This window comes from Aptenodytes forsteri, unplaced genomic scaffold (genome assembly GCF_000699145.1).
Source record: "Aptenodytes forsteri isolate BGI_AS27 unplaced genomic scaffold, ASM69914v1 Scaffold323, whole genome shotgun sequence".
Classification (NCBI taxonomy): domain Eukaryota; kingdom Metazoa; phylum Chordata; class Aves; order Sphenisciformes; family Spheniscidae; genus Aptenodytes; species Aptenodytes forsteri.
Genome location: NW_008795323.1, coordinates 834,867 through 849,258, shown reverse-complemented (window position 1 = coordinate 849,258; position 14,392 = coordinate 834,867). Strand labels below are relative to the sequence as shown.

Genomic DNA, 14,392 nt, shown 5'->3' with positions numbered 1-14,392 from the left:
TGGCGAGCACCTCCGCCAGCTCCCTCAGCACTCTCGGGTGGATCCCATCCGGCCCCATAGACTTGTGAGCGTCCAGGTGGCATAGCAGGTCATTGACTGCTTCCTCTTGGATTACGGGGGGTTCATCCTGCTCGCCGTCCCCCGTCTTCCAGCTCGGGGGGCTGAGTACCCTGAGGATAACTGCTCTGCCTGTTAAAGACTGAGGCAAAGAAGGCATTGAGTACCTCAGCCTTTTCCTCATCCTCAGTGACAATGTTCCCCCCTGTATCCAATAAAGGATGGAGATTCTCCTTGGCTCTCTTCTTGTCATTAATATATTTGTAAAAACTTTTTTTGTTGTCTTTAACGACAGCGGCCAGATTCCGTTCTAGCTGGGCTTTTGCCTTTCTCATTTCTTCTCTGCATGACCTAACGAGATCCCTGTACTCTTCTTGAGTTGTCTGCCCCTTCTTGCTTGGGCCCAGCTGCTGTCTCCACTTGCCATCTACAATAGCAGCACCCAGAGCAGCTGGAAGTATATGAGCAGGTGAGCTCCTGGCTCTGATTTCTTTGCTCTAGTCTTTTTCCTCTCAGGTGGAGCCTGAACAGCCTGTGCAGCATTGTGCTGGGTTTAAGAGATCTGAATAACCTAGTTTCCCTAGCAACAGTGGTCTCGTTAATCACAGAGATACAAATCTACCTCTGTTATTAGTGTCAAGACTCTGCGTAGTGTATCTGGCTACAGTAATACTTTGCTTCTGTTGGAAAAAATGGTAGCATAAAAGCAAGAAGGTCCTTCTGCCTTGGCGATAATGAAAATCTCCATAGGTGGATTTCAGTGCTGTATGCAGCAATAATAGAAAGAAAAGGGATTAAAAAGCTTAGAAGTAGTTATAATGTGTGAAGGATCCCTGGAGGATACAGAAATAAAGTTTTAAATGCTGCATAGAGCTTTCTACGCACAGATCTCATGGCAGTCTGTGACACTGACAGATTCATTCCTTGTTGATGTGTTATTTTCATTTTTGTGGCTAGGGAGACAAAGTGATTCAAAGGTAGACTGAATCTTGTTGCAAAGCTAGGAAGAAATCTCCTTTTCTGAGCGCAAGTCCTCCACCTGCCCTTTCCTTCAGTTTCACATAAAGGTTTCCCTGTGCAGTAGGAGACAGAACATGTTATGGAAGGTAGAAGTGTGAAGCCTGCTTTTTAGCAGGAGAAAGCGAGGAAAGTGAAAACACTGTGATTCACTGCAAGCCTTTCTGCTAGTATATTTTAAGTCTGCATTCACTCCCCCCTTAACAGAAGTGCAGCAAACTATAAATTTTGAAAGTGAGCATTGGGAGTGAAAGAAATATTCCTGCCTTAATTTCTGCACAGCAACATGGTCTTGTTACTGCATGCGTGCAGGAGAAACTGGTTTGGATAAGAGTAGTTTGAAGAAACTTCTGAAGGAAGAAGAACCCTTGATCAAAGGCATGAAGCCTACATAAGTGCCCAGTACTGATGTTCCTCCTTGGATAATACCAGTGTTAAATTGTCAGTAATATCTTGCAGGCTTCTTGGGTTAGAAAGTTGCACAAGGGATAGATGAATGGAAAACTGGTATCTGCACTCCTCCACTGAAGTTATATGGTGTTAGGGGTTTTTTTTGGTTTTTTTTTTTTTTAATATGGTCTAAATAGTGCAGAGATGCAAGGAGACACCCATCCTCCTTCCTACTTGTAATTCTGGGTTTTGGAGTCAAAACAGTCCCTTAACCTTCCAGCCAAACAGAAGACCATCCATTTGTGTGTGAGGAGGCTATTTTTACTCTTTCTTTTCAGTGTTTCCTTGCCTGTTTGGGTAGTGCAAGGTGGGGGCCATGCTGTCTTCTCTTCTGCATTCTTTTAGCCAAAGAGCTCTTTGAAAATTCCAGCATGAGATTTGTTTGGCTTGCAGGTGTTGTAGACATTATCCAACTTTGGGATATCTAAAAATCTCTTCTCTTTGTGACTGAGCATCCTTATTTCAGCAACTCCCTTTTAAAGCCTCTGTTTACCAAATCAGCTTAATAGGGTGTCTTCTAAATGATCGGGGAGCTCTGGAAACCTCTAACATCTAGACAAAAATCCCTTCAAGAGAACATGTACCACCTACCTTCCCCCCCCCACACCCCCCCCATTCCTGCGGTCTTGCACAATCTAATGAGTCTTTTGAGGAACTGAGAGCTTGAGCACAAGGTAATACCATGAGCGGGTGGGTGACATAAAACTCATTGAGCTTGTTAAAATAATATTGCCATGGTACTTCAGCAGCCTAAAGGCCTCGTATACAGCTGTTATTTAGCTGGGTGGTATTTGGTACGAACCGAGACAGAGGCTCACCTCTACAGTGAGTTTATTGTTGGATTTTCAGTATATTGTTTGCGTAAATTCCCCAGACCAGCTCTCCCTCCTGAATAAGCCACATGGATCAAGTTTTATTCTGTTCCACACAAAGTTCACATCCTTTACTGGAATGAGTCATGCTTTAACTGAGTTTACTGTGAGGGAGGAAAGTGGGCTTTAAAATGTTACTCCTCCACCCTGCCTTAGTGATGTATAACAGGATTATTAGTATGCTTGGCAGCTGCTGCTTATTATTTTTGCAGAACCTGGATATTTGTTAAAACAAGTAAAAATTGGTTCTACTTGTGTTCAAGTGTGAATTTAATGCATAATTTTAAACTTATAAGACAGAAAAGAAAAGCTATTCTTTTTTTGTGTGTGTGTGTGGCTTTGTCTTCCATAAGGCTCGCCTGCTACTGTAAAAGTGGATCTAGCTTATCTCCCTGTGGTTATTTTTCAGTTTTGGGAGAAGAGTGGCATTTTGTGACTTGTAGCTGAAAGAGGAGGAACTCTACCATTTTGTGTTCAGTGGCCCATGCATGGCTATTACTGTTACACACAGGATGCTTCTGGGCATCGACAGGTGACAGTGCTTCACAGGCCCATGTAACTCGTATGTAACGTTGTCTCCAGCTTGTCTCAGGCAAGATGTGTGTGATGTGGTGCCACTGTGCAGAAAGCAAATTTTGGTCCTTTGTGTATATTTCTTTGTGCAGAAAGGTAGAAGACCTTTTAACCTATGGTAGAGGGAGCTGCTCAGTGTGTGTCCTTAATAGAGATTTTTGCAGAAACAGTCTCTGTATGCAGCTACTAAAGATACCAGAACCAATTTTGCTACTCATCTTTCTTGCAGAAGTTCATTGATATCTAATGCAATAATGGTTAATGTGACTCTTTATACCACCATCCTTTTTTGTTTGTTTTTTGGTTGGGTTTTTTGGGGGGAGGGTAGGAGGGAGCAGGGTGGTGGTTTGTTCATTTGTTTAAGGAGTTAGTCTCAAAATTGAGGAGGAGGGGCAGCCAATAGAAGAGGGCCTCTTAGGATTTTATTTTTGGCAGTAGGCTGGTTCACTTGACATGTAAGACTTTTCTTTCCTAGTCCTCTTGCTCCTGAGAGGTCTGGAAAGAGTTACGTTTCTCCCCCGAGCTATGTATTATCTATGATTGCTAAACTGGCAGGGGCATCATCTGTTCTTGTTCTACAGAAAAAACAGGGTCTGTTACCCTAACCCACTACATTCCTAAACCCAGACTGTGTAACTTCTGTGGAGCTTGCAAAAGGATTTATTTTGATGCTAATGCTTTTGAAGGAAAACTTGAGGGAAGGAGCTGTAATTAAATGAACACCAGTGTTAGACATTAGAAAGGACTTTACCTTTTAGGACTTAGAATGAGTGAAGTGAACGTTTGGTGACAACATGAGTTTAATTTATGTCTCCGCGTGATCTATATTTAACTATCACTGACTCTGGGTTTACTGATAAGTAATTATAATAGCTGCGAGGCAGGCAGTGCCTTGGTTGACCAGCCTGTCTCCTGTCCAGCTTGACTCTGACCAGACAGATTTTTTTTCTCCTGTGTTTTACAGATGCTTCATTCAGTGGCACGCCACCTAGCTATGCGTATGATGCAGACCGTGCTGAAGAACAGAGGCGACATCATGATATGATGCCCTATATTGATGACTCGCCATCATCCTCACCCCATCTCAGTTCCAAGAGTCGGGGCAGCCGAGACACCCTATCTTCAGGGTCTCTGGAATCTACAAAATCAGTGAGTCCTTTCCTGCCTTTTTGGAGTGAGCAAAGCCTTGTAGGTTTGCAAGAGGCAGACTGCTTTAACAGGGAGCAAAGGCAGGGACTACCAGCACTGTAGGACAGACTACCTGATACACTATAGCAGTGCCTGATTGATATTGTATATTTAAAGCTAAATTGAGCCTTCTAGCTGATGCTAAGCCTAAACTTCAAGGATGAATGTTGTGTGTCTGATTTTTAAGCCTCAGTTTTTCACCCTTTGTGAATTTTAGTGGAGAGAATTGGTGATTAATTGCTGTTGAGAGGGTCTCTAAATACCAGATATTTTGGAAGGGAGACTGGAACAAAACATCCTGCATTATGATGTTTATACATCTGTGCCTGTGGGTTGTCATTGCCTTTCACAAGGAAAATAAGAGTTATTTTCATGTAGGTTAAAGGCTTTGATAAAGCATCTAGAATATAAGATCTGTTTCCTTCACCCTGGGAAAATGGAGTAAGAGGAATTAAAACTGCCAGTTCTGAAGTATGGTGACTTTGGGTGGGAGATGCCCACTTCTTATAATGAATTTGACTATTCACTAAATAGCTATCTATTTATCTACTATAATTGATTATAAAGTTCAGAAGGGACCACCTAGCCTGACCTGTAGTTTGATGTGGACCTTCAGGCTATCTTGCTTTATTTTTGCTTCAGGTTCAGTAGCCTGGCTATAGCTTGGAACTTAAGGAAAATTTCTGGTTTTGTTTTTACAATAGTCTTGGTAGAGAGTCTGCTGCTTGCCTTGGTAAATAACTATTGACTCTGCTGTCTTCACAGTCAAAAATGTCTTAGTTTCAGCTTGAATTAATCCGTTTGACTTTCAACCTTTGTTTCTCTTTATCCTTTTGCTTCCTAGATTGTAGAGCACTTCAGTCCCAAGTTGCTGTTTCCCTAAATATCTTTGTCATCTGCAAACTTCTGGTTTCCCCAAGTCATTCATAAAAATGCTTAACAGCACAAAGACAACTGTCACTTCCTTCCTACTGTATTCCTAAGAAAGTGTAGCCAAACAACCTTGAATTCCCACATTGTAAATGACACTTTGAAATCTGTCATTTAAGTAGTTTAACTTCTGTGTTGGCTTTATATTGTTCTGTCCTATTAATTAATATTAATATATTAATTAAGAAGATGGATATTTTACAGATATCAGTGTACATGTAAAATCAACACCATCACCTTTATCAGATGGTTTTATTTATTTTGCATCAAAACGATTTCAAGAGTCTGACAAATTCCACAAACCGTTGCTACTTAGCATTCCTTCCATACATCCTTCTATTACTCTTTATTGGTTAGTGCCATATCATATGCTTCCTTACTTTTTCTAGGATGAATGTTAGATTAAGAAGCCTGTGTTCTTGTTCTTCTTTCTCATTTATAGAAATGCATTGTCAAGATCTCTTAAAGCATTATCAAGTACATATGTTGTTGGTGTTGGCTTAATTTTATTTGACTATAAAGTATGGAATCTAGTTAGCTGCTTATGCTTTAGTCTATTAATTCTGAGATGCTTTTTTGTCTCTCAAGATGAAAATTCTTGTGATATGTAAGAGGCTTTTGAATAAAGAAATGATCATCAGTAAATTCAAAAGCTCCAAGAATGTTTTAGTGTTGGCTTGAGATTTCCAGGTTATGTTTCTCAGGATGAAGGAAAAATGCTATGTGACTACATATGGCTGAGAGTTATCTTCAAAGAACCAGTTGTCATAGTGCCTGTGACTGGAGGCCTGGAAGAGACACTGCCTTGTTCTTTATTTGTTTGAATATTGCCTCATAAGCATTTAACAGTAGTTAATGTCAAAGTTACCTTAATAATGCTGGAAGGCTGCCTTTTTAAAAATAATTTTTAACATAAATGGCTGCTTTCTTCTCTCTGACTGTAAAAAGATGTTTTATGGCTTCCAAAAGAAAGACGTGTCCTGATACAGATTAGACTTTTAATCGTGAACCTCAACCACTTCAATTGATCCTGTCTGTAATTAGTCCACAAATGACAATGCCACTCATGAAGGACCATCCATGACAAGGAGGAAGAGACTAATTTTGTATGGTTGCAGTATTTCCCAAACAAATTAAACTTCCTGTCATCGTGTGTTGTTGGATGGCTTTTACTGTAGTTACGTTTTCAGCTGTAGTGGAAAAGACATCAGTAACAAAACTAAGTGTCAAACACGCTATGCTGAGCCAAGCACATAAAATGTGTTTGGACCAGAAATACCAGGACGTATGTCTCTTCTTTTTCACTACACTAGATTAGCAGAAAACAGGGGTTTTTTTTGTTTACATGTGTTTGCTCTTATAGTTGTCTCCTTGCCCTTTTACTTGATTCTTAGGTGCCTGGAATTACTTCTGAAAATTTTAGATTATCTTTATGACCAGCATCTAGAAATCAGCAGTTAGCTGTATGTAACAACACATGCACTATATACACCACTTTGACAAAATATTAAGATTGTGAAGTCATTCAGAAGTTAAGAAATTACTATGGTTATCCAGCCTTGCCTTTTGCCTGTAGCCTTGTCTTGAATCTTTATGATAACTTTGAATTATGCAATCATGTGCTATTTTTTCTATGGGGCTCCTGCGTTGTTCAGTGTATATAGTGAATGATACTCACTGGATTCAATATTTTATCTCTGGAGCTATGTGTACACCTGATTTACAGGACACTGTGCAAACTCTGCTCTGATACAAAAGTACTCATTTCCTTTTGGCATGATCATTAACTCCAAATACAGTTGGAATGCTACACAGGTCTTAATTATCCTTGCAGTGTTTCTGTGAGATAACAGGATGGTATGTTCACTAACCACAGGTAATCAAGGCAGACAGATTATAGGAAAAGTGTCTGCTAATTTTGGGTGCTTAATGTGAGATGCATAATGTTCTGCAAAACCAGGTTCTGACTTTTAATGCAGTTTTCTTCACATTTAAAGTAAATCTCTTTAATTTCACTTGCAACCAAGAGTTAACACCAGTCAGGCACCCAGAAAATGGAAAACATTGCAAACAATGATTTTTTTTTTTTTAATGTAATTCTAAGTAATTCACTTTGCTGCTATGTCTGTGTGATGCTTTCTGGTGTGATGTTCATCTGCCGTATCCATGAGACCAGCCTTCCTCTTGGAGACTGGGTTGTTGCTATCTGGATATTGAGGGTGTTTTGCTTTGACTTATTTTGTGGGCTTGTTCTGGGCTTTTGTATTTTTCTGCCAAGTGTTTGACTAAGTCCTTCCATCTCCTTATAGCAGCTATAGCCTTTGGTTGGATAGCGCATCAGGGTTCCACCTGGTGTACCCAGCCACCACAGAGAAAGTGCAGAGTGGCAAAACCAGTGTCTCTTTCTAAAAGGGAATGAAGGGATACCTCCTGGACTACTTGTGGAGGGGCTTCATGTTGTTCCCTCAGTGTGTAGGGTGACCAACTCCCAGCACCTCACATTCTGTGTTCCAGGAAGTGAGGGCTGCAATTGACTTCCAGAAGGTTTGTGATGTTCTACACCTTGTTGTTTGGGATCTGTTTTCCAATCTTCTCTACCACCTGCATCATATAAGCAGACTAAAAGATGCTGGCTGGTCTGCCTCCAAACTGTACCACTTCAGCCACCTCTTATGTATTCATATTCCACCTGCTATGTGTCCATTGCACAAACACCTGTTGCTATCCAAGGAGGGTGACAAGAGGTGCACTAGCATTAGTTTTTTCTGTGACCCAGAGAGGACATAATCAACATGGGTGTTTGTAGGGTGGATCTCAGCATCCCCTGACTCGTCATTTTTGTGGTAAGGAGGCCTTAACAAATGTTTGCATTGAGCAAGCTAGGTCGTACCCCCTCTTCTGGCTCTTCCAGAATCTTGTGCTGAGCTGCTGACGCATGTCCTGGCATAAAGCCAATGCTTTTGCCAAACTTTGTTGCTCTGAAGCAAGCCTACAGGGAAAAGAGGAAAAAGGGAGAAATAGGTTCCACTAATGCTTAAGTTGTTTGTTTATTTAATTTGAGAAGTGATTTAATTTTCCTGAACCTTGCTTTCTGTAACAGTTGAACTGTTGTGACTGAACTTCCAAAAAATTCTGGAAACCTGTCTTGGAAAATGTCAGCCCAAATGTTTGCCAAATAAGACAGTGCTGGTAGCTTCAGAAAGTGTCAGACAGTGTTTGTAATAGGTAGTGATAATTCACTCCCAGAAAGAGAGAGAATGTGTCTGTCTTCCCCACAGAAGTGAAAAGTGGAGAAGATACCTGGATAGAGGTAGAGGAGGACAGAGGGAGAGCTTACTACGGTATTCTTGGGGCACAAGAAAGTGTTGGGACAGCTGGAAACTTAGTGACTGACACCCTTCACAGGAGAATAATTATTGCCAAGAGTTTTGGAGTGGGTAGCTTGCAGCTTGGAGGCTAAAGAGACTGAGAGAGGATGGGAAGCTTCAGTCGTCGTGGTCCTATTGCTGCTACTCATGTGGGGAGAGATTACAGCGATGGGAAGAGTAGAAATGAGAAAGGCCTTTCAAGATCTGCTTGCCAACAAAGCCAGGCTCAAAGGCGTGTGTGGGGCTCTGTGGAGATGGGTGCAGGGCAGCCAGTGGAAAGGCAAAGCTGGTTCCACACACACATACACCACACACACACCCCGCCCCAGGAAATGAGGGGAGTCACTTTTCTAGAGTTTAGATGAGTTTTTTGCCAAAATAGATCCTCTCCAATTCTTGTATATATCACACCCAGGGAGGCAGGAGTGCTAAAGCTGAGCGACTAACTCCTACTTTCTGTTCTGTTTGGAGGAGAAATTGGCTGGTACTGAAAGATTTCCAGGTAGAATTTCTCTTCCCGTTTCTGCTGTGCAGTCCATGGTTGGTGCAACATTGGCAGCTATTGCCAGTCCTCAGGCCAGGTTCTTTTGTTCTCACTATCTGCCAGCTATGCCGAAAGCAGGGCTGTGGCAGAACAGGTTGTGGACTCTTCCCCTAGCTTGGTCCCAAGGGGGTCCAGAAAAGTTGACCTCTGAAGCTACATCAGTAAGTAGGATTACTGCTCTGCTATAGGTACTACTGTTGCTAGCTTGCCCTTCCCTCTCCAGCATTTCCAAATCCTTCTCCTTTCTTCCTCTCAGTACTTGGTTTTGTTTGTTTTGTTTTACTGTCACTGTCCCCTCGCCACCCCCAACAGATGCAACTTTTCCTTTTTATTCTCCAACTCTTTGCTCCTTAAGGGCTCTGCCTGGATGTACAGCCCTTCCTGAGGAGAGCTGGCACACCAGTACTGATGTTATAAATAATGTTGGCTCCTCTCCCTGCTCCTTCCCCTCCCTGCATGGAGCATGATTTGGCTTGATTACAGAATTTGCCCTGTTTAATATCATCAGGACAATGAGACACCTCCAGCCTGTTTAGCAGAAGCTTTCAAAGATATTTACACTTTAAAAATTGAAATGAATAGTTTTTCTCTTTCATAGGCTGTCAGCTTCTCTATGAGATTCTGAGCTGTCCTTATGGGAAACCTCTCCCTTGAACACATTCGTTGCACAGCATATAAACACACTGGACCAAGGGAAGGTCTGAGAGTTAAAGTGCCTTTTATACGCCCACTTCGAATCACTGATTCTCTTTACAGAGCTGTGCTGCCAGCAACTACTTTGCAAAGTCTTATGTGTTGTGGTTTCTAGATTCTTAATCTGCGTTCTTCTAACATTTGCAAGAAAACAATTATTGCTGTTAATTTAAACAATAACTAGAAAACGCTGAGTTCTTTAAACAGAGTCAGGAAGAGCTGAATCTGTCTAATCCTTGGAGCTGGTGAATCTCAGGCTTGCAGTAATTGAATACAACATGCAATGCCAACCTGGTTAGTAAACTAAAGTACTTAGGCTGACAAGCTGTAAACACATTCAAAACAGCCATGGCTCAGGGCCAGTGTATGCACGCTCTCTAATATCTGCAGTGCTTCTAACCACTCTAACTGGCCTTGGTTCAGGTCGCAAGATTGCACTTACGGCTGTGACTCAATCTTTTGTTTGTTAAGTCTTTGGAATAGCAAGAAGCACCACCCAGTTGAGAAGAAAACACCAGAGCCTTATAGGCATGAGATACTTGTGAAACTTCCTTTATACTGCTTTCCACCTCCCTTTTTGTTTTCTTTCCTTTTTTTTTTTTTTCTTTTTTTTTTTTTTCTTTTTTTTTTTTTTCTTTTTTTTTTTTTTCTTTTTTTTTTTTTTCTTTTTTTTTTTTTTCTTTTTTTTTTTTTTCTTTTTTTTTTTTTTCTTTTTTTTTTTTTTCTTTTTTTTTTTTTTCTTTTTTTTTTTTTTCTTTTTTTTTTTTTTCTTTTTTTTTTTTTTCTTTTTTTTTTTTTTCTTTTTTTTTTTTTTCTTTTTTTTTTTTTTCTTTTTTTTTTTTTTCCCAAATGTAGTTCATGAGGAATGGGAGCAGAGCACTGATTTCTTGCTTACTTGTTCAGAACTGGCTGGGTGTTGGGTCCTCACAGCTCCCATGGCAGACAGACAGGAATGCTCTGGCTGCTGCCCTGTGATAGTCTTGTAAGATAGATTTATTCTGAAACGTGTGGGTAGAGAGGTAGCCAAAAGATGTAAGGGCAATGGAGAAAGGCTAGAAATGGATGCTGACATCAAAGAGGTGGGGACAGGGTCAGAACATGAAATACCGGTCAGACTTGTACAAGTAAAAAACGGGCTAACCAAGCTGGGTAGGAAGCATGGGATGGACTGCTGACCACCTGGCACTCCCTGCTGGGTGGTTAGTTTGCCAATACAGGCTGCTCCCACATCCTGCTGGGAACATCCCATCTGCACTTTGGTTAATAGGTGTATTTTCCCCTAGCTAATGTGGTCTGGTAGATGTGGTACCAGCTCCTCCCCTTGCCACAAGCAGCTCAAAGATTTCCGACTGCTTCCTTCTTGCCAGGGTAGGGGAAAGGAGTCCTTGGCCTTGGCAGGTCTCCCTGAACCAGTGGGGAGCTTGATACCTATGCCCAGGATGTTCCCTCTCTTAACTGCCCTTCTTCCTGGAGTGCAGAAACAGAGCAGTCAGTGAGGCTGTTGTGGTCACAGCATTGCTCTTTGTTTCCCTTTTTTGTCGGGTATGGGCAAAGCAGAAAATGCCCTTGGCACTGGGTGCATCATGTCTTGGCGTGCTGCAAGGGGAGAGTGGAAGGACAGTCTCGCAGTATCTCTGCCTGCTAATTGCTCTGTCTTGTTTTGGGTGAGCAGGTGAGCCTGTTCCCAGTTCTGTAAGTGAGGAATGTTGTAATACCAAATAATAAACTTGCTCCTCTTCTTCCTGATGTTGGCACCAGCTCCCAGTGAATTTCTCAGTCCTGGAGTAAGTTTCATAACAAGTGTGACTTAAAAAGCACCCTGAGGCGGAAGAAGCACAGGGGCTGTTTTCCAGACGTTCATCTAGCAACAAGAGCTGCTGCTCAGTGCAGCCCCAGATGACATTGTCAGAAAAGGCCTCCCTCAGCAGGAAACTCATGTCAGGGCACTGGCTCTCAGGAGGAAATACAGAGTGGCAGCACAATGCAGACAGCAGCGCCATGGTGTCGTATTGATCCCTGACACAGCAGGAACAGCAGGAGATCATCTTTTCACATATGAGGAATCTGTATGTAAATTTGAGGTACTGCATTGGAAACCTTGTAATGTGCTATGTGATTGTTGGATAAACTCCCCTGAGGGTTTCCTCAGCAACTGCTGTACTGTAGCTTAAAGCAGCTAGGCCCTGCCCTGTCTGGCTGCATCTGAGGCTAGAGTTTTGCAAGCATCACGGTTGGAAAATGCTCCTATTAAAAAGGGTTAGGACAATACTGTAGGCTTTGCAAAGTGACCTTGTGGTAACGGCCAGGAAGGAAGGCCTCTAGTGTGTCCTGGGAGATGTTTGTCTCTCTGAAAGCACATCTCTTTTAAAAAAAGAGAGGAAATTAACATTCAGGCAGAAAATGCTGTCTCTGTCAGCTGACAGTGCCCAGCAAAAACTGGCTTGTAAATTAAAGCTTTTATTTGTGAAGAGGAAAACTGTTCTCAGTGCTATAAGGAAAACTGTTGTGCCACTGTCATGATGGGGAAGTTTGAATCATTTAAATAACTTGTCATTGTGTGCTGCTCTTTACAGATGTTACAAACATACCCAGCTGGTTTTTAAATCCTCACCTCCTCCAAGAGAACCTGCTAAAGATAATTATAGTGCTGCGTCAATATTGACCAGTTACCTCATCCTCAGCAGTGGGGACTTTAGAGCACTGTTAGTTTTTCTCAATGCTTCTTTGTGAAGCTGTGTTTTTCTTTTGTAAGTGTTGTAAGAAGTCTTTGGAAACCAAGAGGTATTGTGTTTTTCTTGCACCAGGGCTGCTGGGAGCTTCATGAAGACAGCTACATCCCTGCCTCCTTGGATGAAGGCAATCTTTGTTAAACATCTTGGGGCTGTCTGTCTTGGTTACGTGTATGTACCATGCCTTGCAAAATGGTCCATGAGGTGGATATCCAGGCACTACTGGTACAGAAATCATAAGGAATAGTCATAATGTTGTTGCACGTTTCTGATTGAGCTGTAACAGGCAGTCACACAGGTGCTCTGTAGATGCACAGAATCTGTTGCAGCATTCATTTTACGATGTAGTTTGTCACTGGTGTTTTTCTGAAATCTAACCACAACTGCTGAATTACAAATTCCTAGCTGCTTTGAGATGCCCTTTCAAGATTTTTAAAAGGCACTGTGATTCTTGCTGAACCTCACTGAAGGATGGGATTCAGAGACAAGTTCTTCTTTCCATGTAGTACCTGACATGCAAGTAAATTTTACTCGTTTCCTTAGAACAGCTTCTGTTTGCTACTTTTATTTAAGAGGTGATGGTGGTATTTGACACCTCACAATTTTTATAAAGTAGTTGCTGCAAGGTCTTTTAGTCTAGAAAATAGCTTGTGAAATTTAATGAAACCGTTCAAAAATCAGGATGGTTATTAATGAGACTTGAGTCCAGAAATATCTGGGAGCGTGAGGATCCATTTCTTTCTTTGTGTGGTGTGTAGGCTCAAAGTCACACTTAGAATGTGATAGTTACTGTAAGCTTACCTATAGCCAAGATACCTTCTCTGCATAATGAACCTCATATATACATCTGCAGGGTTCAAAGCATATGACCCTAAACTAAATGGAGCTTTTTTGTCAGCTGTGGAAGGGTTTTATGTTCAGCCAGTCCTCCTGCTGCTGAAATCAATAGCTGAAGGTTCCTCTGGATATTAACAGGAGTAGGATGGAGCCCCAAACAACCTACCCAAAACCCTTGCAAAGTATCTATCCTTTCAGATCCAACTACTGACTCTATTCTCAGAGACATTTAACAACATAAAAAGGTTGCAAGAATTGTAAAAAGCCATTTCTGTGAATGACAGAAATAAAAAGAACTGGAAATAAGATTCTGTAGAAGGGGGGTGTTTCTCATTATTTATAGCCTTCATTGTTCAACCACATTTTCTTCAGAGTTTATGGAAATATTCAGTTTCACTTTATCAGGTTAAACATTTTTCAGGTAACAGTTTTGAGAGGAAGGATAGTTGAAATTCAACAGAGGGGATTACTGCTTCTCTTAACACTTGATGTTAGTCTTCCCTTGATGTGTGCATTTGCCCATGAATGTATTTTTTTTTTTTTCCCTCTCTGTCTTCAGTTGTTTTGGTTAAGAACTCCTTCATGGAATCCCAATAAGAAACTCAGCATGTGCATTCCAAGCAGTGCTGATTATTCTATCCTCTAACTAAAAATAGACATTGTGCAAGCTGGCACTGAAAAATAATTTAGTGAATAGTAGAGAGGGAGAGAAAGAACAGCCATCTTAACAGCAATGTCAGGCTGTAACTGCTGTATATTCATGAGCATCTGTGTAGATGCAGGGGAAGTGATCCTGTCTGCATAGAGAACTGTGGCTTTGGACTAAGATCACAGAGAACTCTTGTGGGAGGAGGGGGTAAATTGCACATAACCAAGGGTCCCTAAGATTTGTTTAGGAGGATAAATTCTGAATTTTTAAGTTCTGTGTTTTGAATTTTGTGAAGAAGTCCGGGTAGCTAATTGAGGCACCACAGTTCGATGACTAAAGCTAACACCTGTAAACAATCTAATTAACATCAGTTGCTGGTAAATAAAATTTTCTTTAATGTCTTATGTTTGTGTGTTTCTAGAAACAGGACACTGAGAACAGGTGGGGTTTTTGTTTGGTTGATTTTTTTTTTTTTTTTTTAGCTT

At 41.3% G+C, this 14,392-nt stretch overlaps 1 protein-coding gene across 3 annotated transcripts in view; it reads left to right on the top strand.

The window, feature by feature from the left end:
* The window catches only part of BCR (BCR, RhoGEF and GTPase activating protein), a 104,239-nt gene that overhangs the window by 48,367 nt on the left and 41,480 nt on the right, over window positions 1-14,392 (top strand). For 2 of the 3 annotated variants that reach the window (XM_019472267.1, XM_009279984.2), the window contains exon 2: window positions 3,934-4,118. In XM_019472267.1, coding sequence (XP_019327812.1) covers window positions 3,934-4,118 — 185 coding nt within the window. Of the gene's footprint in view, window positions 1-3,933; window positions 4,119-11,444; window positions 11,477-14,392 lie in introns of those variants that run through there. The other variant, XM_009279986.2, reaches the window with a different exon arrangement.